The sequence below is a fragment of the Anas acuta genome, chromosome 1 (genome assembly GCF_963932015.1).
Source record: "Anas acuta chromosome 1, bAnaAcu1.1, whole genome shotgun sequence".
Classification (NCBI taxonomy): Eukaryota; Metazoa; Chordata; class Aves; order Anseriformes; family Anatidae; genus Anas; species Anas acuta.
This window is the reverse complement of record NC_088979.1, coordinates 78,970,947-78,997,291: the sequence shown is the minus strand read 5'-3', so window position 1 is coordinate 78,997,291 and position 26,345 is coordinate 78,970,947. Positions and strand designations below refer to the sequence as shown.

Genomic DNA, 26,345 nt, shown 5'->3' with positions numbered 1-26,345 from the left:
GGAAAAGTTTCTGCAATCTGTCCAAGCCTTTTTTTATACAAGAAGAGCGGTCTCTCCATTTCTGCAGTTTAGATATGGATTAAAGCATATAAAAGAAATTGAAAATTCTGAAATTTGATAACGGAGCATGAAGGCATTTATAATGCAAGACTCCTCGATTGTACAAAAGAACATTTGACTGACCTTTGCAGTGTGTTATTCGCACAGACAATCCTTATCCTACCTGTTGTCAAATTTCAGTCTCTTAATAACACTCCACAGACTGCGAAGTCAATGATTGTTTTTTCAGAAAAAAATCCCCACTGATTTGGGTTGAAGTAACTTTATTTGCTGAAGTCAAAATTCAGTCAGATGCATGAGTATTAGTCATACAATTCAAATGTGTATTACAGAAACATCCACTTCATTTTTACCATTTCACCATAATGTGCTTTAAGACAGGATTTACCTTCCTCTCCAAAGAATCAAACATCAGTTCTTTGTTGCAGCTTACACTCCAGTAAATAAGCTGCCCTGCAAAGCTTAGCAGTGCAATTCCATTTTGTTCTCAGGTTGAAATAGCATCATAAAAAGCCTCAGTGTAAGTAACACTCGGTTTGTGAAAACACCTCCCTGCCATCAGTGAAGCAACTAGCCAAGCTCACCTAATGCACAAATGTAACTTGCAGCTGCTGAAAAACTGAAAAGCTTTGAACCAAGCCTAAGGAGATGCCTCCTGCAGACGTTCCACATTTTCTGAACAGACCACCAAAATACCCTCTCAAATTCTGAGCTTCTTCCAGCACATGAGCAAAATAATCGAAATACTAGATAAATCCTAAAAATCAAGTAAAGGCATGTAACCTTTTTGGATGTACAAAAATTAATCATAGAATCAGAATATCCTGAGTTGGAAGGGACCCATAAAGATCACTGAGTCCCATTAACTGCTCTCATAGGTCTTTTGATACTTCTATTGATAAAGGTAAGGCAGAGACACCCAGTATATGGACCTCCTCTGTTAGATCTCCTTTTATTTTCTCATTTGGTGGCAATGTTTAAAGGGTCCCTCTGTCAGAGCACATCATGTCACTATGGTCAAATCCAGGCAAACAAAGCTAATTTAATTTTAGTGTATTATCGCGTCCAAGAGACCTACATGACCGTCCACAGGCAGGACCACAGTGTGCTTCGCTTGCCTCCCCAACAGCTGCCTTATTATTTCGACGTTTCTTCGCAACTACAGAAAAGAAATATTTCAAGAGTTTCACTCTCAGATGCTATGCCAGAATAACTTTACGATCTGTTCCATTTGGATGCTTTTTCACAGCTGAAATTACACCAAGGGCAGCTGACAGCATACCTCACGGCAATTACCGTTATCTTTACAGATTCAGGCAAAAACATTTCCCGACTTATTTTGGAAAGCGAATCGCCTTTTCTTCTCAGCCAGCGCACTCCTACTCCTTGATGGGATGCAAACCTCCAGCCTCACCACCATCCTGGTGCACCCTGCCGTACCTCTCAGCTGAATAACAGGTAAATCAGTCCTTAATCTCAGGTGATAATGAAGCAATGCACTTGGCATTCCCTCTGCACCTAGCCGAGCCACTTGAATACAAGCCTCATGGGGCCACAATTCAGCTCACAGGACTCCTGGGGGATGCACCACTTGCAGGAGATGACAGAACCAACTGAAGTTAGCTGGAAAGATTATAGAAAGATATCTGAAGTTTACATCTTCGTATTTCAGTGTCAGCTTAAATAGTTGCAGTACAATGTCTGTGAAGAAATTAAGTTTTCAGGCTTGAAAGTTTCTGCATACAAATGAGTTTCTGCTGTTTAAGATCTATCATACATGATTTTACCTCGATAAGTGAGGTGGTCAGGGAAATGAAAAAGCCACAAGCAATGACAGCTTGGAGGTGGCCATTCATATCACTGTCCAAGGCAGCACTCACAACCATTCCCTCTGCCCCTGCCAGGTTTTTACCCCATTTTGGCTGAGCTTTTTCCGTTCACAAGTGGCAGCAGCACTGCTGACTATACAGCTGCATCTGCTCCAGTATTCCGCTCCCTCCTTCAGATTTCCTCCAGTAATGCCTCAAACAGGAAGCAGCAACCATTATATATATTTCAGGTATAAAATCCAGAGTTCTAGAGCGGTATAAATATTTTATTTGCTTTTATCTTGGTTTGGGGTGATATTTTTCTTACAACGTTTAGCTGCTTTTGCCTTTATTTTACTTTTAGACAGAGTTAAAGCAAGCATTGCTCAATGCTGCTCTTAAAAAAAAATAAAAAAGGATTGATTTTCTTTCCCAAGACACTCAGGACAAACCTGTTAAAAGCAGAAAGAGAGCATCCTTCAACAACTAGCCAAAGGAATGGGAGCAGTCTTTAAAAATAAGCAGAGGTGGCCAACTGAAACTGAACTGAAATCTGAATTTTCCACAGCCACACCACGGATAAGGTGCATTGCCACCATTAGCTCCAGCTACTCCCCAAAACCTGCCCACATTGCCACGGCTCCTGCTGGCTTTCCCAGCACCAGCTCCTTACTGGGAAGCATTCCCAGCCCCATTGAAACACCGTGACCCCGACCTTAGCGGTGACTGATACGGTGCAGAACCAGCCAAAAAATATAGCAGCAATGTGATTAACCCCAGGTTAGAGGTTCTGTGCAGAAAGCCTGGCACGGGGATCAGAACAGGATGTCCCCTCCCATGCACAATTCAGTTCACAGCAAGATATTCCTACAAAACAGCATGCAAGTTAATCCCTCTGTATCTGTTTGTCTTCAGCGTGCCTTCGTTCCAATAAAGACAAACACGAATAAAGCACTTCTTACACATCGATGTGTCACTTATAACTTGTATCACCCACCTCTTAACACCAGATATTTTTTAACTTTGGCCAGCGTAATACAGACGAGCACCTAAACAATCAGTCCAACAACACCTTTACGTTTATTTCCATTTGACTTTCCTCCCACATCTTTAATGGCCTAGGACAACTGTAGGATCCAAATAGCACGACATGCACAAACAAACAATATACCACTTAAGAATCACAGCTCTCTTGCAAAATCTTCATAGCATTACACTAAGAGATTATCCAACATTAACTTTTAGTAACATGAGTTAACATTCAGAAAACTATTCAGCAAAACTAATCTACCTTTAAAAAAAAAAAATCCAAAACCACTCAGAAAATGATTTTCTGTACATTAAAAAAGGAGGAAAAAAGTCACGTGGAGTGCTTTAAATTATGTCTATTCTGAAGTCCCAGAGGGAGCAATTGATGAAGCTTGTTTCCCAAGCCTTTCCTTCTCGGTAGCAGCCTGAAGATTTGTGCAATTTAAAATTAATTGATACATTATAAAGAGTGTCTCACTCAACTGAAACGGGCATAAATTGCTGACAGAGAGGTAACTCTGGAGTGAGATCCTGTAGAAGGATTATTCTAGCCACCAGGACAGTGGCAGTTTAGGTGAGCAGCCGAGGTGGGCTCCCTCAGGAGAGCCAGGAGCTGCCCCAGGCCTAGCTGACTTCTCCATCGCCGATGCTGCATGATCCACCACACATCACCACCTCAGGCACCCTGCTGAGCTCCTCGCCTGCCTTTGGATAAAGATAAGGACAGCACAACTTGCACTTGTGAGACAGACCGCCAAAAAGTGCTTTGGATTTCTAAGACCTTGACCAAATAATGCAAGCCCGCCCACAGCAACCCGTCCCCACACCGATCTTCATGGCCTCACACAGCTGAGGGGAGCAGCCCAGTAGCCACATGTGAATCTCCATTTAACCTCTAATTCCTCCCCACAACTTTCAGCAAACACTGATGGCACAAAGTAGAATAAAGAATGATTTAACACATCGGGTAGAGAAAAGAGTGATGATGTGTTTGGCTGTGAACAGATGGCTGAGGTGGAGAATGATCCGTGGCTGGTATCACATGGTGATTTTTGGAGCTCCTAAGGCACTAGTGATCACTGCAGGAGAAATAATACTGTCTGAAGAACAAAAAGAAAATATCCAATAAAACCTTATCCATTTTCTTCAAGTAGTGGAAACCTCTCCCTCTGCCCCAACACCAATTTTAGGAAAGATTTTGACTTAATTTCTCCAAAAACATTGCAAACATTTAAAAAATACTTCCTACGCCTGCGCTTCCTCCTGCTACGCGTTCACAAATAGCACAAAAAATGTCAAAATGTTAAGTAAATGAAGGCCTCACTCCCTGCCTTTCATTCCCCTATGAACATTTTTCTAGGGATCTGAGAACTGCTGTATGTGACCTAGGCCCCATTTCACACAGGGTCCACAAGCCAGAGTTTACCTGCAAGCCTGCCCATCCTTCAAGAGGAGCTCTGTGGGGATGCACCAGGGATGTGTGGCTACTTCTCACACCACCAGCCTCCCACAACGGACAGACAAACAGACACGACAAACTGGGGCCATGCCGGCACCCATCCCAGCTCTCGATGTGGCTGTGAGTGCAGAAGTGGTTCACAACACATGTGAAATGCTAAATTGCTCAGAGCTTCCAGTTTGTTTGGTCTTAATGCAACCACTAACAGCATGCTTATCGTAATAGACCTGTGTTATTAGGGTGAAACATTGCAGCAGCCAAGGTATTAAAAACATCAGCTGTGAGGCTCTGATGACTCTTTGACAGGACTTTCTGGAATTAATCTAGAAAAACAAAAAGACATCTGTACACATTACTACATACTACAATAAAAAGGATTTGTAAAAGCTTATCGCGTGCAGCTTTTCCAAGTATCTGTTCATTTTTAGCATTTCTTTCTTTCAGCATTGAAAATCAAGCATATGCACCAGTACAGCAAATAAACTATTTACCAGTCATTTTTTTTCCTTTTAATTGCTTTAGTTTCTTTCCTGTTATTTAATATTGGTAAGTTTTACATTTAAGACTGAAACCCTTAGGTGAATTGTTGCTTAAAACAAATGAAAGCCGGATACCAAAACCCGTGTTGCGTGCCAATCCGCATCTTACAGGCAGCAGCCTCTTTTCCTTCTCATAAGCCTCTGCCTTGCACTTTGTACAAGATTTCTGCACTAAATGGAAAGGAATCATGTGAAGCAAATGGTTTACCGTGCAATTAAAGCCCCAAAACATGTTCACGAAAGGGGGCCAAAGTGCAGCAGCTTTAAAAAGGTGAAGCCACAGAAGACTTAATAAATTTATATTTTAGTAACAGCGTACTCCATATGGCCAAGCTGGAAATCCTTTTCTTACATAAGAGCTGTACAATTCAAAGGATTTCTCTCCGAGATCCGTATGAAATAGCCCCATGTGAATTCACTAGGAATGCTCATGGGCTGGAAACCCCTAAGTTTCTTAACTGCTTTCTTAGTTTGGAGCCTGACTGAGAATAAGCAAAAGCATTCGTACTTAACAAACATACACTCTTTCCCCTATTTTCCATGTCTAAACCATTTGAACTCCTGAGAGCACAGGGGCTGATTAAGCTTTTAATTCCCTCAATGCTTTTGCACAGGAATCTGTTGGCTTAGCAGACTTAACAACAGCTACTTTGTTAAGCACGGGGAGCAAGATTGCATGGAAAGTCCTGTTTCTGACACTCCCATTCCCCCTGGTCCTACCTAGCAAGCATTGCTCTACCTGCCTTTTGCTGCACAGCAAGAGTGTTATTGCAGAAAATCAAGCTTGCTATGTCCTAAGCTTGATTTGGCACTGGAAGGTTAACTTTCAGATATTATTATTCCTATCCGCTTATAGAAAGTAAGTTTAAATATAGAAACAACTTGAAAACAAAATTATTGCTTCATGTCTTCACTTGAAGTCTTTCAACTGTGGTTTAGTTTTATTTTGCTGTTGAAACTGGGTCTTCAGTCAAGAAGTGGGAGTGATTTCTCCACATGTGTGAGTACTTAAAATAAATCTAGATTGCATTTCATCACTGTTTTTGGGGGGTAGGCCAAGGGTAGGAATGAGGAGACGAAGACATGATGGAAGACATTTCTTTTTTTGCCTTACAAACTGCTGGAACTTGCATGGGGCAGGCGAGAAATGCCAGTTTTACATCTGCACTCCTATATTACCCATCCCCAATATAACCAAAGAAGCCCATCCATCCGTGCCACACTTCTCACCGCAGTTGTGGGCTGACTGCTGAGTACTGCAGAATGGAGTTCCTCCCCCAGCTTTTAGTCACACTTTCTAAGAAAATTATTATATAATACACAAATGAATGATTTTCAGCCTCTAGAAACAACAATTATTTTGAGCAGAAAACAACTCCACACTTCTCCTCATAAGTACTTTTTCTTCAAGAAGAAACAAAACACTACATGCACATTTTGAAACAACTTTTTAATCCGACTCTCAGATTTTATAGGAAATGATGTATTAAAGTAAAATGTTTTTTAAAATAACCTCTGATACCTATGTTAGTTCTGAATTAAAACAACTTCCCTTTAACTAGAAACAAGAAAATTAAATACACCACTGAGTATGAAAAAATAACAATGTACATTTCCTGAATTCCTGAAAAGTTTCTGGTCGTGTAAGTTGTATTTGAAAAACAAAACAAAACAAAACAAAACAAAAAAAAACCCACCTCTATTCTCAACATGTATGGCAGGTACAAATGATTGAATAAATTCATTACAGTTTCAAAAGTCCATTTAGTACTGATGTGTCAAATGATTCTGAATCTGTACGCTGTATGTACCTTATTAACACAAAAAGAGTTATTTTTTACTGATGGATAAAGTACAACTCAGAAGAATAGTGTGACTGTATGCAGACCTTAAGGTATGCACAAAACCAGGATGATTTTAATTTTGATAAATGAAGACAAACTGTGCTACCTTTTCCTCCTAAATGGTGAGAAATACATGAATCTACTGTTTACTTCTATCTTCCTAGGCAAATGATCACGGAAAAATTGTGACAATTGCAATCACTCCATTGAGCAGCAAAAACAAGCAAAACACCACCAAAACAGTATCACACATTTGGAACAATAATAAAAAAAAAGATTTTTCCCAAAAAATATCTGCAATTCCTTGAAATAGCCACACCCTTATAAAAACCTATTGGTTGACCTTCCCATTTCATGCTTCCAGATTCTGTTACACGGAAAAATTCTGGTTCACAAAGTCATGTGAAAAGGATCCAAATAAACTAGTCTACAACAGAATATTGTATTTTGTACCTTTCTTGTTAACATCACAGTATTTGGGCACCATACCATGGCCTCTCGTATTTTTTAAATCCCTCAGAATAGCTTTCTCCAAAATGATTCTCATAACACTGAAAATTTTTGGCTCCACACTTCAATGTCAAAAGAAATTAACTCAGACTGAAAGAATACAAATACTTTTGTCCTCACACTTTTGTATAAGAAATTTTAACAAGGTATGTAATTGAATTTATAGCACATCAAAAGCACAAAATTTGTATAGCATAACAATACCGGATTTTTTCCAGCTTGGTAAAAAAAATAAAATAAAATATTGGAGGCATTTCCGTGGAGTATTAACCATAAAATCTTGACACTCCTCACAGGAAATTGATTTTCTACAAAAACTTTGGGAAGGATTCGACTTGGGATTCCCGTGCAAGATATTTACATTCCACTTATGTCCAATCTACAACACGGCCTACAGATGAGAGCACAGCACATAAAAAAAAATAGACACATTGAACAAGTCGGAGTCAAATGAAACTTCAAGAATAAAAGTCTCAGAGGAACAAAACATTGTAAAAAAAAAAGTTAAACTGTTTTTTTGTGTCTGGGTTTTAAGTCTTGTTATTAAGCATTCTACAATAAAATTGTTTTCAGGTTAGTTGCTGGTCTTCTGAAAGTTTTGACAGGAGTGTAAAATGGCCAGCATTCAACTTAGCCTGCCCCCATGGCTCATTTTTCAAGGAATGAATAAGAAACATTTCCTACTCAACAGGATATTTACTGTGAATTCATTCCACCAGAAAAGGTCTAGATATTACAGGGCGGTGCCAGTATTTCCAACAAAATTGAAAACTGGCCTCTGATAAATATGCCTTTTTTTTCTGGTCCTCGGCCAAGGTTGGTTTCAGGGGCAAAGAGTGTTTGTGACCACAGGACAAAGTCGTGGCACTAGGAATTGTTTTTAAAAACTAGAATTTAAATAGGAAAGAAAAAAAAAGAAAAAAAAAAGATACTGGCAAACACACTAGGCAATCATAGAATCATTAAGGTTGGAAAAGGCCTTCGAGACCATCTGGTCCAACCACCACCCTACTACCAATGTCACCCACTACACCATGTTCCCAAGCACCATACAATCTACTGTCTCAATTGCATCTAAGGAAGATAGGGTCAGCACCAGTGCCTACAGAGCATGCATGGAGCTCTCTCTAGGCTGGGCAAGCTGGTTGAGCACAGGATATATGACAGTTTCCAAAGAGACCAACAACATGGATCTTATGATGTCTAACACATTGCTTTGATTTTTCATAAAATTTAAAGACTCATTAATCTTGAGCAAAAGCATGTATATTGAGTGATATTCATCAAAACCCCAAGAACATATAGAACATTAATAACAATATATTGTTTCAGAAATTATCTTGCATTCCCAACAGTCCTTCAAACAAACCATGTCACAAACGTTTTGTGTAGTTTAAAACCTCAAACACATTTACGAAGTCAAAATATACATGGTCAGGCAAAATTTGGTTCACTATTAGATTTTGTTAAACATTCTTTTCCAAGATTTTATACTGGCAGAAATGCTTCTGCAATGAGATGGTGTTGTTTGTTATTTTTAAACTCCATTGGAAATAGTTACACATTTTTTCTGCAAGGAAGCATTTCCCCTGTAACACTTATACCTAAACATTTCTGTAACGAAATTTGGAAAATAAGGCAAACTTTCCTTATATGCTAGGAAAAAACAGACAGCAGAGACATAGTAGGAAGTTAAAGAAAATCTATTACTGATTTCTATACATAATAAAAAAAAAAAAAACATACATTAAAAAAATGTAAATGCTTTTAAAAGGTGACTTGATGCTCTTAAGGGAAAATGAAAGAGATGTAGAGATAAAGAATGAGAAATACCCATGACAACAGAAATACTGTGCATTAAGACTTAAGCTTACTGCCAAGGAAATTCAGGCAGGCAGCCTGTCCTACACAGCAGACAGTGCCATGAAGCCAGCTCTTACACCAGAAGAAGTGAAACTTCCTGAAGGGAAACCACTGGAGCAGATGCCGATGAATGATCTAGGGGTGCTGAAAAAGGGCTGGCAAAATCAATGTCTCCTTTGGAAAAAAAAATACAGGAATGAGCATGGGGTGACAAATCTAGGTATTTAATTCAGACGTAGCTTTAACTGCACCATGGTGAGATGGCACGTTATTCACATGAAAGGTTCACCTGCTTGTTGTGTCTCACACAATCCCCTGTTCATCTGAACCCCAGTCACAGGATGAGGCATCTTGTGGGGTACCAGGGAACCCTGAGTCCACGTACAACAAGAAGGGCAATGGGGGCACTCTCTCCAATGCCCTGGCAGATTCCAGAAGGCTGGAAACACCAGGAGAAAATACAGGCACAAAATGAGCAGGAATAGTACCACGACATAATACTCAGCTTCCAGAGAGAGAGTTAGAGGGAATTTATAAAATTGAAAGCAAACAACTCCCAAAGCAACACCGAGAACAAATTTGGGCTGCCCACCTACACGCGTAGGACACCTTACAGAGTGCTGCATGACTGAGGGGTGTATGCGAACAAAGCACAACCCCTGGCAAGCCTTTAGGGGACTGCATCAAACCTCTCAATAGCAATGGTGTATTTAACAGTGGTTAAAATGAGAATCCAGCTCCAGTGCATCCCTGTTGAAGCCCTTGTGTTTTTCTCAATGCCAAAAAACTCAGGAAACCAAGGCAGCGACAGGATCCAGCTCCAGTCTCAAGGAAATTTTCTCACAGTGGTACATTTTTGCGAGACGTACAATTAAAAAAAAGCCCTCAGCAGAGCCGACAAAAAGAGCAAGAAGGCATCCCTTCCGTTTCTCTTCCCGCTCTTTATGCATTTCCTGGCAGATGCCGAGAAGCGCTGAAGCAGCAGCTCTCTTGGCTCCCGTAGGTCGCCAGCTGGAGCGGAGGGGAACAAAGAGCGGTGCAGGTGGAGCCGCGCAGGGAGGGAGGCACCAAAATAGCATCCCCAAGCAGACACGGAGACACTCGCCTTCCACTTTTGCCCCTCTTTACTCACCAGCTCAGCGGCTTTTAAATCATTATTCTGCAACCCTTTTCTTAGCTCATGCCCAAACTACTTTTCACATCTACATTGGGTCCAAGCAAGAGCCACCCATGAGCATCAAGAGCAATGAATCCCAATTTCCTTGTCACTGCCTTGAAGTGACATTCCTAAACAAATTCTTTAACGTGTCTTCAGTTCACTCTGGGAGCTTTCCTCTACCAGATGAGTTGTCTTTCACATAACTTAGGAACTTCGCCTCTTCAAATTTTCCATGAAGTTTTGTTGACAGTGAACAGATTCAGAAGTTATTCCTGGGCTGAATTAACAGTATTATTGCTCAAGCCTAATCTTATTTCAAAACCAGGCCAAAATAATCTGAACCCATGACATGGGAAATTGGCAAATTTTAGATTACATTAAGAAAGGTGAAGTGGAATAAGCAGCAATAAAGGAAGCTGTAAGTTATTTCTGTGATCGTTTTTGAGCTGAAACCATGCAATTACGTAGGAAATGGCAAGACCTTTCAGGAGAACATTGCCCATGGGTAGTGATGTAATGGTAACAGGAAGACCACTAGCTGCAGGTCATTCTCAGCAGCAGATGAAACCCCACGTTGCATAAAGAGCTGGGTGGCACGTTAAGCAAGATCCTTGTGGAGAACCAGAGGAAAGACGCTTTCCCCATAGTGTACATTACATGTTCAGAAACTCAAGTGTGTTGTCAGCCCTTTAAGCAGTTAAAAAACAGATGTGAAATGCTGACAGTCTACCTTGGTATCTAATGAGACCGATGTGTGTACACACAAGGATATAAATAACATGCATATTCTGCTTGCAACCTTGGCAATAAATTAACTACTCTTGCTGTGAAGAAAAGATCTGAGCATTCCTGCTGCAGAGGAATACTTCCAGTATGATGCTTGTAGCAATTCTCCCAGGTGGACCACAAGGAAAGGCTAAGTCAACAGAGTGAAATATATCATAATAAGGTATAAACAGCACGGACAGGCACGTGTCTAACAGAACAGAAACATCAGCAGCAAGCCAAAATAAACAATTTTTATTTCATATTTCATGGGAAGAAAAAGTCATATTAGATTAAAATCCATTAAGCTTTAATGTGGGGAAGTGGTTCACTATGATAACATGTATTATTAGTTAATGATACAAAACTGCTTTTCCTTGGAACTACACAACTCTGGTACACTCTTTCATTACAAAACTATTGCCTCACCTGTTTTATAGCAACAGTGACCTGTTTTTGAAATGCCTTAATGTTCTTCTACGTAAGAAAATTGTTGTACAGTGTTGCTTGGAAGAAGTGTTGTCTTGCAAAATTATTCAAATATTTATCATTGGCTCAAATGACTTAATTTCTTGGGACAAACTTAGTGCTTCTCTGAGCTCTGTAGAGTCACATACTGATTATGTCACACGACTAGAAAGTGCTGTGGAAACTGCAGAAACACTGTTTTAGCCAATTTGACCACAGAAAGGTCCTACAACTACTTAAGGCACCATATTTTACCAGAATTCCTATATCCTGGTTTAGAAACCCTATACATATCCCAGTATCAATCCAGATCATGGAAAAACTAGATAGCACTTCTAATCCAGTACTTTAAAAGTGTCTACAGTCCTTGACACATTGTTCCTCACTAAAATATGTCAAACACTCTCCTATTTTGAAACTTAACTTACACTTGAGTGTCTAGAAGGTTACTAGGACCCAAATATTGCTGTGCTTGTCTCAGTATAAATTTGGCTGTTACCGACATTTGTATTTAAACACTACCAAATACTTTAACCTATATGGTGCATTAAAAAAAAAAAAAAGCTTAACACACTTACTCTCCACTTTTGCTCTTTTAAATGTTTCTTCTACTAAGAGATATTCACTTTAAGACCTGTTCTTCAGTAACTGAGTGCCCTGTTTTGCTGTAGGGTTTAAATTCAGTGATTATACTGACACAAAGTGCCTTGCTAGACTGAACTCAAGAGTCTTTCCTCTCACACACATCCCCTGTAATCAAATATGTATACAGTAAATAATGCAGTCTTTAAAAAAAAAAAAAAAAAAGCAGATGAGTGTTTTCTAAAGAGAAATAATCCTTCGGAGAATAACCTCCTCAAGGAGGGTCCAGATTAAGACTAGTTCAAATAAAAGGTATAATTACTATGATACAGCTGAGAACAGAGAGAGAGAAGAAAAATAAGTGACAGGTAACTCAGTGTAAATAACAATAAGAATTATTTTCTTGCTGACATCAATATTGGCTGGTGCTGCTCCTTCTTGTCCTGAGACAATATTTGCCCTGACTAGTTGCACTGTGCAGTGCCAGGTGCTGAAGACTGTGACATCCAAGCTGCCATTCAGGTTCCTTCCTCTCCAAACACTCAAAACACTTTTTGAAAGGCATGACTTCATAGATGTATTACTTTACAAGTATAATACATCTCCAGAATACGAACATGGTGCTGTTCTTTTAAAAAGTCCCCACTTAAGCATGGGTAGCAGCAGGTTTACAAGTGCAATAAAAAATAAATCCAAGCATGCTTTTTGTTGAAGTGGTTTAACACATGGGGTGTGGAAAACAGAAACGAATAGACCCTCAGCTAACTCCGGTGCTACAACATGAGATTGCATTAACATAAACAGGATAAGATGTGTGATTTTTTTTTTTTATTTTGCCTTTTATTTTTTATTTTTAAACTACTGATAGGCTTTTTATGGCACTTCTCTCGAGGACTCCTTGGGAAGCTTCAGCCATCAGCATAATTTTAAACCTTACGTTACCCCCTTTTTACAGGTTACCAGGTTCCAGTCCGTTTCATGCTCTATCTGCAGCCAACATTTATATTTATAACCTGCTCATCACCATGGTATCTACAGCATCTAATAAAAACCAGAAACAAGCAGCTTCCTGGTCTCTGCCTTTCATTATTCAACAACAGAGAACAGCAGTTAACAATGAAATTGGGATTTATTTATTTTTGCCTTCTGGTCTCCTCCCAAACCAGATATTCCTCAACATGCATCTGGCTGCCTCTTTCAAGCCTCCCTCCTCTCCAGCCTCTTCCACAGCCACAGCTTTGAACGAGTTTCACTGCCGTCCTTCTACATCCTAGCACTCTCATACTTGGGTAATGTCTCCACTTACATTCTTATAATGGGAAAAAGTTTCAGTCTACCTGTTCTTTATGCTTCCTACCAAAAACGTTAAGAGATCAAATTATGAGAAGCGCAAGAAGGTGTTGGAAGGCATCAGCATTGCAGTTACCACACCAGAAAGGAACCAGGCCAATAACTGAGCAGCCACACCACTATGATTTAGAGAAAAATACTATCACTCTGGAAATGCCTTGCATTCAGTTTTTGTTTCTTCTTCTGTTTAAGAATGGATTTAGTGTATTTTGGGTCCGAAGAAGAATTTTCAAGATGCCTTTTTACCATTAAAGCTGAATTCAGAGTTTACAGAAGAGAAGATTTGACGGCAAGGAATGTTACTGTCTACATGGGACACATCCCCACAGCTAAAAATAACATTTCTAGCAGCTACAATTATCTAGGTCTTCCAAAACTTTAGCAATGATAGAGAAAACTCATTCTTCAGAAATTTAAACTTTTTACTTCTCACTTCTCAGAATGAAAATCAGTTATGGACAACTTTGCACTGAAGATCTGATATTTGGTGCCTCCTAGTCCTCCTCCCTTTATAATTAAAATAATTATTTTATTTATTAAAATATTAAAACAAGAAAAGAGATGGGACATTCTGAAGGCAGTGGTACAAAGTGCTTCAAGTAGCTAAAAATCACAACAGTTAGTATCCAAGAAGTGATGACAAATGGATAAATACTCTTCAGATAGATGGCAGTGACCAGATCTAGTTATCTTGAACTAAACTAATCGAAAATACTGCAAAATCTTGAGTTTCATCCTGAAAGAACATTCAAATTCCAATGAGATTTTCAAGTTTCTCCTTGAAATATTTTGTTCTAGGATGCATTAATATTAAAGTACCACAGAATCTTGTGGAAGCTGTAGTTTTGACAGTTCACACCCTTGCTCTCACAGTTGCTCAGCAGATCACATCCAAGAGCTGCCTGGCCACCACCACAGCTCCACCTAACAGCAGAATCAGTCTAACCAACAGGAAGGACCAAGAGATGATGTACGTAAATGATTTCCTTCCCAAAACTTACCCATTTAAGATGCCACAGTGCTTTAACACCTAAGCAGTTCAAAACAATGTGCTTTGATTTGGTTCAGTAAATTATAGGTTTTTAAACATTTCCAAATCAACTTCTTTTGTGACCATTTCTCACATTTAACTCTGCTTCAGAAAGAAGAAAGCCTGGCTTTTTACATGGAAATGTAACTCTGGGTTTTATTCCACTTTGCAGAGAAAATGAGACTCTACTAATATAGAGGAAAACAGAGACTGATGCATTTTTGCCACAAAGAGAAACCACATAAAGCCTGTTATCTCCTGTTATGATCTCCCATCATAATCTTTTTTTTTTTTTCCTAGAGTAAGCCTTTTTCTTCTGAATTTGCTGTGATGTGATTTTCTAGACGGGCAGCCCCAAAAAATCTTGATGCTCCCTGCACCAATCCCGTTTTATCACATTTGGCACATTTCCTGAGTTCATTTCCTTAGTGCTTACAGCAGGTACTTTTTAAAGCAACACAGCAAATATCTAAACACTACTCTCTTCAGTTGTGCATTTATCTTAATCCATACCAAAAAAATTAAAATCGTCTTTCATTGAAATGTATGTATTGTTTTTATATGACTGAAAAGTTGTCAAAAGACTTAACTGGAAGCATACCATTTTAGCTGATAACTTCATTGCATATAGTAGCGCATTCAGAGGACCCTTCCTGCCCTTTCTTGACCTTATACCTTATTAACCTACAGTTTGAATCAACACATCACTTGGTAAAGCATCTTAAATTTCTCTCTTCTACATCACTAAACTAAAACCGAAAATTATCATCATGTCAACCAACATGCTTGCACTTAATGTGTTGAAATGCATCATTCAGTCAGCAAGAGCCTACTTGGTTTGTGTCTAAACCAAGTGTTCATCCTCAATTCTGCTAAAGAACACAGGACTCTATAGCAGCCACATTGTACAGAGTCAAAGATTACATCATCTCCACTGCTCATGCACAGTACGAGAGCATTTAATAGCACATTTAATATCATGGCTTGTATTTGCATTTCTATCCGTAGATAGTAAAGGAAAGGCAGACTACATCTATTAAAACAGAAAGATGTTCTTATAAGGGCAGCAGTCATTCCAAGAGGAGGGAAAGCAAAATAAATGTATATATAAATCACACTATTGAGTTGTTTTTGCCTCCCTCCCCATTTACTTTTATTTTTGGCCTTTGAAACTTCTAAGTACTTCACCTTTTACTCTTCCACTGCCCTTACTGTTGGTAACAAAATAATTCTGACTGTATTTGTCAGCCCAGAGTTCTCATCTTGTTTTGCAGAAGACTAGACACATTGTTTTATTCTGAAAGAGCATCATATTGGCTTTCCATAGGCCATCATTGTGTAAATTATGCCATAAGCAAAGAATGCATGAAATGTGAAACATTACCTATGCCAAAGCTGATCTAATGTTCCCTGGTATGGAAAGAGAGACTTTCAGAAGAGGGAAAAATAATAATAATAATAATAATATGAAAGGCTGATGCCAAAACCACTTGAAATTTATAACAATAATACTGCAACACTACAGACATTTGCGATTGAAGGTAGAACTCAGCTTCATGATTCATACGGTAATGAGCAAGCAGACACTACAGGCCGTGTACAGACAGCTTAAATTCAGGCTCAGCCACATGTTTCCCATTAGCAGACTCTAAATTTTCAGTGCCACCACGCCAATGGGAATTTTAAGTTCTGGATCCAGCATTTCAAGTACGACCCTGCTCAAAGGACTGGTTCTTTGCCATCTCCTGGTGCAGAAGAGGACCGGCTGAGTTGCGCATGAAGATTACAGGACTATGCAGATACAAACAGGAGATACTGGAAGAACCATCTGCAGGTTTTTTGGATGGGGGAGGCTGCTCAGGGCATTGGAAGGAAAAATAAAGGAGAAGAACACAGCAACTAAAAACACACTTTGGAAGCCAGGCTGTTCAAAGCTTCTCAAGACCCTTTCTTAAAAGGCAATCCCAAGCCACCTTGCTCCATGCAGGGCACACTTGCAGCTGTGCACAGTAATTTATATTCATTAGGAAGACCACTGAATGACTCATGCAGGGACAAGAGACCATTTAACAAGCAGCATGTAACTTGGGGCAGTATAAGCAGGCCTCGGTCCAGCTGGCAAGACCTCACACCCAACTGCAGGCCTCGCCACCGCCAAGTGAACCTCGGGCCTTCCTCCCGCTCACGAACAGGCTGGACACACTCAGAAGGTTGTTAACACCTTCCACTGGCCTACTCTAATCCCCTGCCCCTCAGTTAAAGCACATCATGCCGTTTATAGAGTGGTTTTAGGCTAGCACAGCACTGCAGGGCCAGCTTGCTCAGAAGCGAGAGCCACACACACATGGCTGCCATCCCCACAGCACCTGCCAGCCCTCGCCCAGGCAAGGGGACACCAGCGCATAATTCTTTTTTGTTGTTTTTAATGTATGATAACATTTTTGTTTTTATTAATAAGTAGTACATTTAATCAAATCTAAGCCGCTATGTACCTTACTATGAATCTTAATTTTTATTTCACAAGCAATTTGATTTTTTATGTTCTTTAATAAGAGATACACCTACCTGCGTAGGTACAACCCACCTGTGATTTATGCAAAGATAAATCTAGATGAAAACTGGAATTCATTTAAAAATAAACAGACTATTTTCATCTGCTTGAAAAACTATGTATTTCTTATGTTTACAAACACTTGGAAGTTTATAAAAACATTTTCTGTTTTAAATATTTTCCTAAATAAATTAAGTGTAATCTGCAGTTAGTGCTTTAGCTGATTATTTCTGGTCACTGCGTCCTACAACTCACAGCACTAATAGATCTCATCCTCCCACATGCTTCCACCTCATTATCATATCTGAACTGCATAAGAACAACCAAGTTCTTCCCAACAGAGTTTTCAGCTTGTATGCAGCGGTCACTAAACAATGATGCTGAAATACACTGGAAAGGCGAAAGTCTTCCCTCTGTTCAGGAAGAGGAGGTTGTTATTGTCCAACAGTTGGTTTTCTACTCCAGCAACCTTTTGTAGTCAATTATGCACTAGCTCATCCGCTGAACTTCTGAAGACAAACAAATGAACTAGTATGCATTGCTTATTAATTTTTTATTTTTCTACACTGTTAGTATGTTCAGATGTTAATACATCAAAGAATCTTGCTTTACAGATATTATACCAAATGTATTTCTCAATTCATCGTATTTTAAATTTAAATAGGTTATTTATCGTGATTTTTTTTGTCACAGAAATGCTTACTCTGTCTTTCATGAATCTGTCTCTGCTAAGTTTTTCGGCTCTCCTAAATTCATGCTTTGAGTTCACACCAACCCTGTTTTATGGGGGTGTCTGCACTATATTCCCCCACTGAAGCAGGTGAGTTGCAACACAGATTGTGAACACCAAGTCAGTCTGCAGGCAAACATCAGAATAATGACAGGATGTTGCTGCAGATAAATACAAAAAAGCAAGAGGTTATATTCAACTGTTTAGTGAACCCACTGCACTTACACAAGTATCATGACAAAAGCACTCATTTAAAAAAAAAAAAATTCTTCATCATCATTGCTTTATTCTGCAGCACTCTCTCATAGAATGAAAGTTATTCATTTTCATCCCAATGGACCTTTTTCCTCCATCCCTCCTGTACAGTTATTTTAAATCACTGGTGGAGCAAAGCATTATTGTACTGGAAAATAAAATAATGAATCCATACTTAGCTGTAATGAAGGTCAATTAATGAAGGCTACAGGTCTTGACCAGGCTATTTGTAACCATCAGCGTGAAGTCTATGTCAAGCAGGTTCAGAAGTCTCTGGTTTTACAGCGTGACTTGAAACACACTTGAGAAGAACCAGCTTCTACTTTTTTTTTTTTTACTGTACATCTCAACACTGAGGCACTCTGAACTAAGCAGTAAGCAGTGACTGCTAAGTGACAGTTTAAACTGTCCAACAACAGTTGAAAGATGTACCAGGAACTCTGAATGTTTTTGAATGGAATATATTGTTAAGACTGCTTCAGGTGGAATTTTGCCCTTTACCTTGGTACAATTTAGATTTTTTAATTATTTGTTTTTAAATACTACTACTATGTTTTTTACATCTGGGTTTTGGATGTTCTTACACGTCTGCTTGTGACTCTTGAAAGGCAATGACAGTCTGGGGGATTGTGGCCAGAAGTCCTGATACTGAAATGTCAAGTTTTCTTCTCTTGCTGTATCACTTATATAAAATTGTACCTCCCTTTTGTTTCTTCCTGACTCAAAGATGTCAGCTGGATGTAATTTCTCCATGTGCCCTCCTAGCTAACACAGCTTCTTCGATGTGCTTGCTGTTCATCGTTCAGCTCAATTGTATTTCCAGCCCTGAGAACAGCTTAATGCCAAATTCTGTACAGGGGCACAACAGAGTGAATTTTACCTTTTGTGAAGTAACAATAACTCCAGACTTTCCTCACTTGAAAAGCTCATATTTTAACTGCCATCAGTTCTTATTCTTTTCTGCCTAGAGAAACTGTTTTAAGCTAACACCGCCCCAGCTATCGTGCAGGTAGTAATTTATGCTTATGAAAAATAAATGATAGAAAAGCCAACCCTTTACTGGCACTTTTCCAATGAAATAGAATCTTAGCAACTTTCTTTCTTTTTCTTTTTTAATCTATTCACACTTCTGCTTTTGAACACAACAGGACGGTTAAACAATTCAGAGTAACTATAGAGACAAGTCACCAAAATAACTCATGGACCATGCAGAGGAAAAGCAAGACTGAATTCCCTATTCACACAGAACTGGAAGGAGAGGTCCAACTAAAAAAAAGCAGTGTCTGTGTAGCTCCAGAGTCATACAATTAGTACTTGTCAACCTTGGAGCTCGAAATAACTCAGTTTGTTCGTTTGTAGAGGAAAGAATGCATTTTCTTAATAAAATTGGATCTCTGTGCTGATACTGCAAGTCCGCAAGTAAAATTAAGGTTTGTAAAACCAGGAATTAAAGATACCATCACACAACCAAGTGAGAATTAATTAAATATGTGAAAAACTAATCAAAAAGATAAGGAGTTCAGTGTACAACTTGAGCCTCATCCTTAGTTAAAATCTTCAGAGATCCACAGTAATACTTGCAAACAGCAGAATTACCACAAGGCACCTCCTCTTTGCAGACCAGTGGGTAATAACTGTATGAAGCACTCTTTTATCTGAAATCCATGCAAACATCAGTCCATTGGTACTTGGCATACCTAACGAAAGCACTTTGGGATCACGGAGTCAATAAGCAGAGGCTGTCCTCACCGACAGCTAGCTTTAAAATTGGATCACGCCTCATTGCCACAGTTGAAACAAGGCTAAATGGCCACTGCTGCCACTTGTGGCACGGGGGTTACTACGGAGAGACTCATCCCTTATCCCCAGAGAGAGTTTTCCCTTGCAGGCATGCGAACCTTGCTGTCATCTCCTCATGGTCATCAGTGGTGCCGTGCCTCCTGCCTGAGATGCAATCGTGCAAACATTTATTTTTCATGCATGTTTTTTCTTTGCGCAAATTCTTTTTCCTTCTATTATGAGTCAAAACGTAGGGAACATCCCTTCCAACTGGACCAACGCTAAATTTATATGTGGCTGATGCCATTCGGTTTCCTCTATTTCTGAGCCTATGTAACAGCACGGCACATGACTAGCCTGTTCCTTCCTCCCCTGACATAAATATTAAAAATAAACAATCCTAGCGTGGATCTTTCAGGCAAGAGACTGTAGACATTTCACAGAGTTATTTTAAAAGACCCTGGTGAAAGATTCGCCCCAGGCTCTGTGCAAGCCTAAATAAAACCTTCGTGGTGCTGCCTTTCAGCACACCAAAGGCTTCCTCTACACAGGGAGGAATGGACGTGGTCCTGGGGAGCCTGCTCTGCATGTCCCTGCCTGAGCAAGGGGTTGGACCCAGTGACCTCCAGAGGTCCCTGCCAGCCTCTGCCATGAGTCTGTTTGATTACACAGCCCACAAAAATCACGCTGCCCTGTCCCTGCTGTGCCCTTCCCAGACCTGTCAAGCGTCTTACATTTTTAATTCCAGTTATAACTCCAACCATTTTTCCAGAACTGAAATAACTCCTGCTGAGTTTGCTCCCTGGCCCCTTCTCTAAAGCAAGTTAAATTGCTACAGTCTCTGCTGTACTCTATGGTCCTGCAGAATAGCTGATTTTAATGAGTCTGTGTGTAATGAATCTGTGTTCAAGCACTTCATTCTTAGCAAGACTCAGGGCTCTCGGGTGCACACCATCTGCTCCTTCTGACCTGGCCACTCTTGGATTTTTTCCTATTTAAACCAGCATTTCCTCTTCTGGCATGTACTCTGATGTTACCTGCTCCCTGCCACCTAGCCTATTTCATCTAAATTACCTCCTGGATCGAGCCAATGAACCTTCAGCCGAACAAAACCATGCCTCTTCGCTGTTTGGGAGCACACACCCTTGTTTTTCCCCACAGGAATTGCCATATCCAACAGCGGGGCTTCCACCTCGCTGCACCCACAGCACCTTTGTCGGGACTGCAAACCCTGACGCTGCATTCAAGGAAGGTGGAAGGAGATCTCCCACAGCTCCTGTGAGCATCCTCCTGACCAACAAGAAACCTCCATCAAACGCTGTATGACGAAAGGCTCCCTCTTTCTCACAGCTTTATCCCACTTACTGCACAAGCACAAAACCTTGAAGGCAACGGCACAGGTTCAGCACTTTGCCGTGTCACCAAATGCCAGTTCTGGAAGCACAGCATTCAGTAAAGCCACTCCTCGTGAATACCTTGAGGACAAAAATGCTTAAGTCACACAGAGCTTACAAAACGGTCCACGGCCACCTCCTGCTGTAGCCCACGTAAGGGCCGGGGAATGGTGCTCAGTACCTTCTGTACTGCACAAGCTCAGCTCACTTGAAATCCGGAGTCATTTTCCAATCCAAATCTCCACATTTCCGACACGACAAAACCCAGCACGACCATTTCTTGATGGCTCTGTAGAGATGCCAGCTTACGAAGCACTAATTGTGACAGATGGGGATTTTGAAAGGATATGTTTTGTTTTGAGAAAACTTCATGGTCAACAGTCATTTCAAAGAAAACATGTTATCTTAACCCAAATGAGTTGCCTCTGCCTAAAACGGGTGTTCCCAGCACTAGCAGAAAACAGCTACCATGAACTGCTGTGCCTTGTTTCCACAATTATTAGAATGGTACTGTTTATTTTTTAAACAAAACTATGAAATTTCGTTTTTGGAGGATAACAAAAGACAAAGTGTCATCACATATCCCAGGAAAATCAATGTTGTGGTTTTTCCCATATCAGAAGATCCACGTTTCCATTTTTTTTTCATTATGGCAACTCGTTTTTTTCTTCAGTTCCAGTAAACGTTAGTAAGAATACCTGACAGCAGTGGGCTTGGTGGATAGGAGCTCCAGCCACAGACCACAGCTTCACTGTGATTAGTGCCATATAAACAAGAGGGGCAGGGCAGGAAAGAAGAAGAGAAACAACCCCAGATCCCAAAGGTCTTATTATCCTGAAGATTCCTGAAGCCAATTACAAAGTTGTTTCCCAGTAACGTTCTCCCCACATCATAAATATACCTGGAAATAATCTAAAATATTAAAAAAAAAAAAAAAAAAAGAATACCAAAACATTTCCAGGCTTAAGTCACACGTTACAATCCAAACAAACTCCAAAGAAACCCCCAGAACGGACTGTGATAATATGACAACCAAATTCATTTAAATGATAGGATAAGGATCTATGTAATAAAACTAAGAGGTTTTTTTCTGTAACTCTTTGGAAAATGAAATGGCTAATACCAAAGCCACAGAACTTTACCAATAGGGCTTTAATACACTTCTTTAGTATGCTGTTATTTGAAATTAGATGCCCTCTCCTTCCTCTTTGCAAGGACCTGCTCTTGGTGCTGGATCTGTGATACCTTTGCCTTCCCATGAACTTCCCTGCAGGTCGAAGGCCACGGTGTGACTGCAAACAAAGCACTGATCAGCTGCGGTTTGTATGTCTGGTAAACAGTGCAAGTAAGTGGGGAAAAGCATCCTCTCAATATCACATTTTTCATTCAGAGTCACCTAGGTAATACGGATGTATACAAAATAAAGTTGTTGAGAGACGACCTGGCAGTCAGGAAAGCTAGTGGAGGAGCAGTCCTGTTCCCTCAGGCTAGCTGTAACTACACTTCAGCCCCACTTTGACATGATTTTTTTCTGCTTGAAAATTTCCATCTCTGGGTCAAATCGCCCACCTGCAGGCAGGGAAAAGCAAAAGCCCTGGCTGCTCCTTGCAGTTGAGAAGGGTTTCGTGGGAGCCCCATCACCTCCGTGGGGAATCGCTGCTGGAGCTCTGCTGCTTGTATGGGCGACAGCCTCCTGCTTCCCACCTGAACGCATTCAGGTACAGGCGTACTGATGCGACCCCATCGCTTGGTGTCCAGCTGCACTGAAACACCCCTCGAAAATCACAGTGAGGGCAGAACTTCCACACGCTGCATGCCCTCTGCAGCCCAGCCGGCTCTTTGGAGGCAGCTCACGGCATTGCCGAGCTGCCCTGCCTGGGAGGCTGCGTGCAGGCGCGGGGGGCTGCGAACAGCACTGCGCGTACCCCAGGGGCAAGACATGGGGGCGAGGGGTGCAGCGGCCACCCCTAAGGCACCTGGGCAAGGGGGGGGGGAGGGGAGGGAAAGGTGGGTATGTGCAGCAGCAACAGCTTGGCTGAAGATAAGACAAAATAAAAAAAGAATAAAAATAAAAAGAATAAAAAAGAATAAAAAGAAAAAGAATAAAAAGAATAAAAATAAAAAGAATAAAATAAAAAAGAAAAATTAAAAAAAAATAAAATAATAAAGCAGTAAACCAAAACCAAATAAAACAGAGTAAAATGAACCAAACCGCAACGAAACGCAAGAAAACGAAAAGAAACGAAGCAAAGCGCCCGGGAGCCGCAGCCCCGAGGCGCCGTGCCCTCCTCCCGCAGCGCCCGGCCCCGGGGGGTCCGCCCCGCGCCCCGCTCGCCCCCCGGCCGCCCGCAGCCCCCCGACCCACCTGGTGCAGCGTGTCCGGGGGCAGCTGCGAGGCCCGGAACAGCTCGCCCACGCTGCTGCCCCCGGCGGCCGCCTCGGGGGGCGGGCAGCAGCGCGAGAAGAGCTCGGAGTAGCGCTGCTGCTCGCTCTCGCTCAGCGGCAGCCCGGCGGGGGCGGCGGGGGTGGTGGCGGAGGTGGCGGAGGCGGCAGCGGGGCCCCCCGGCGGCCCCGGCTCCATGTCGGGTCGGGGCGGTGCGGGCTGAGCCGCTCGGCGGGCGGCGGGGCCCGAGCCGCCGGGGGAGGCGGGGCGGCGGGAGGGAGGGAGGCGGCGCTGAGGAGGGGAAGGTGCGGCCCTCGCCTCAAGCACCCGGGCGGGTTTTGGGTGTCTCCAAAGACGGAGACTCCGCAGTCTCCCTATCCAGTGCTCAGTCACCCTCACAGTACAGAAGTGCTGCCTCATGTGGCGATGAAACCTGTGGTTCAATTCATACCCGTGGCCCCTTGTCCTATTGCTGGCCACCACTGCGAAGACTTCGGCCCCATCCTCTTTACATTGTCCCCTCAGGTATTTGTAGAGGTTGATCAGATCCCCTCTCAATCTCCTCTAGGCTAAGCAGCCCCAGCTTGCTCGGTCTTTCCTCCTAGGACAGATGCTCCAATCCCTGAAACATCTTCATGGCTCTGCACTGGACCAACTGCTGCAGCTCTATGAATGGTCCTGTTTAGGCCAAGCACCTCCCTAAAAGCCTGTCAGATCACAAAATCCCAGCAGAGAGGCTGCCTGTGGGGTTATGTTGCTTGCCAGGCTCGCCTCTCCTCCTGACACTTCAGCAGACAAAGTAATTCAGGGTAAGGTAATTCAGGATAAGGTAATTCAGCAGACAAGGCATAAGGTAACCAACCTTCACCTTTCACTGAAGGTTGCCTTCATGAGTGCCAGCAACCCTCTGAAGGGCGAGCATTTCTCTTCCTGAAGGCTCTGGTGCTGACAAGAGGCCCCCAAGAAACCAGCTGTCCCCCTATCCAGTCGCGCTCTCGTATCTTTGACAACACATGGCTAAAGCCATCGGTTGTGCTCCTGAAATAAAAAATGCTTAGGAAGTCAACATTTTTTAGTTTTTATGTGTTCATTTACTATTCATTCTGGAAAAAAAAAAATAAAATAAAATAAAATAAAATAATTTAATATACTGTTTTGACTGGAAAATATTAGGTTACTTCAATTTAAGCTGTTATCAATTAATTTGTCTATAAAGCCAAAAAAAAATCCCACTTGCTAGCACATCACCAGTGTCTTCATAAACAAGAACTATTGTTTCCTTTCAAAATTACTTTGTCCTCTCCACACAACGTAGCCATGCCTCCTTCTCAGCACAGAACAGGAGAACTTTTAATTCCTCTAATCCATGACGAACATGCATGCCGGTCTTCTCCCTGTCCGCAGTGCTGCACAGGCTGGGATTTGCAGTTACTGTGGGGAGCACAGCTGGTGATCCTGATAAAAGATAGAGGGTGAGGGAACCAATGGTGAAGAAAGCTTTGTTCCTCTAGGGACAGAGGATTGCCGTGGTATTTTGTCATTGTAAGACATATGGTTTGGAGAGGAGGGTGGTTATGTCTCAGAAAGTGAATCTTGAAGCCTGACTTGGAAAACTCAGAAAAATTACGCGAATCCTCTCCAGAAGGCATTGCAGAGCAAAGAGTGAGCTGCACCAGGACTGCCCGGTCCTGGAAAGTCCTAAGATGTTGCTTACCTTCTCTGTGCCTTCAGTCAGGTACGAGGTACCAGTCAGGAAAAGGTACCTGCACTGTGGAGATGACATGGGTCATTTTTACCTAACCATAGGCATTTTGAATTATACGGCTCTTGTGAAAATAGGATAATATCTTCAGATTAGCGTGTGGAACTACAGCTGTCTTACAGCTGAACTTGAACGAGAGAGATGTTATTCTGACAGGAAAAAAAAAAATGCTGTCAACATCTTGTGCTAATTTTGCATTTTGCTGTGACTGAAGATGCTCACTGAAATTTGACCAGCTCAGTACTTGTACTACTAACGTCTCACCCTAACAAATTCTCCCTTCTCCAGTGCCCCACCAGGCACCACTTGACGTTTTGTGATGTGATGGCCTCAATTTTTCTGTTTTTCTATGGCGGGCATGGCAAGGAGATACTGGAAACACCCATTTCCCCTGAACACAACAGTCTGTCTTACCAGCCACACTGCAAACACAAACACAGCTTACAGAGGGTCTAGTGTTCAAAACCAGCCTGCCCTGCTACCGTAACCTCCAAAACTCCAAAGGACCAAACCCCTGCGAGCTGAAGGCAGGGCAACCAGCGCCGCTCCTCTCTCTGCACACAGCAGAGGGGATGGTGCCATCCCTCGGTGCCAGCTGTGAGCTGAGCACTCCGTGGGGCTGAGCACACCTTCAGGTCTGCCTGACACCGATTTTAAGAACTGGGGCACCCCAAGAAACCATGCGTGTGTGCCAAGGATGTGCAAAGCATAACGTCAGTGGAAATATTTGCCTGCGGTACGTGGTAGCCCGCCAGTACAACCTTTCGATAGTGGCCTCATCCCCCTCTCTCTACGCTGGTATTGACAGACATCGCATGTCTGAAGTTCTTGTGAGGGCACATTAGTTCAGGCTGAGGCGCACCCAGTGGTGACAGAAGCCCTGCTGGTACCGTAGGAAGATGGTTTAAACCTTCCTGTTTACAGGGAAGTTGTGATGTCATTATAGGCTACAAGTGTTTCTTGCAGCTAACAACCTCTACCTATCAGTAAATCAAAACAATGCAAGTATTTATTGTTTGCTGGAA

At 41.6% G+C, this 26,345-nt stretch overlaps 1 protein-coding gene across 5 annotated transcripts in view; it reads right to left on the bottom strand.

The window, feature by feature from the left end:
* REPS2 (RALBP1 associated Eps domain containing 2) overlaps positions 1 to 23,825 on the bottom strand; it is a 117,210-nt gene extending 93,385 nt beyond the window's left edge. For all 5 annotated transcript variants that reach the window (XR_011097073.1, XR_011097072.1, XM_068683729.1 and 2 more), the window contains exon 1: positions 23,541 to 23,825. Coding sequence is in view for 3 of the 5 variants with exons in the window: in XM_068683729.1 (XP_068539830.1) it covers positions 23,541 to 23,756 (216 nt within the window). In the remaining 2 variants the exon portion in view is untranslated. The remainder of the gene's footprint in view (positions 1 to 23,540) is intronic.
* Positions 23,826 to 26,345: the final 2,520 nt, after the last annotated feature.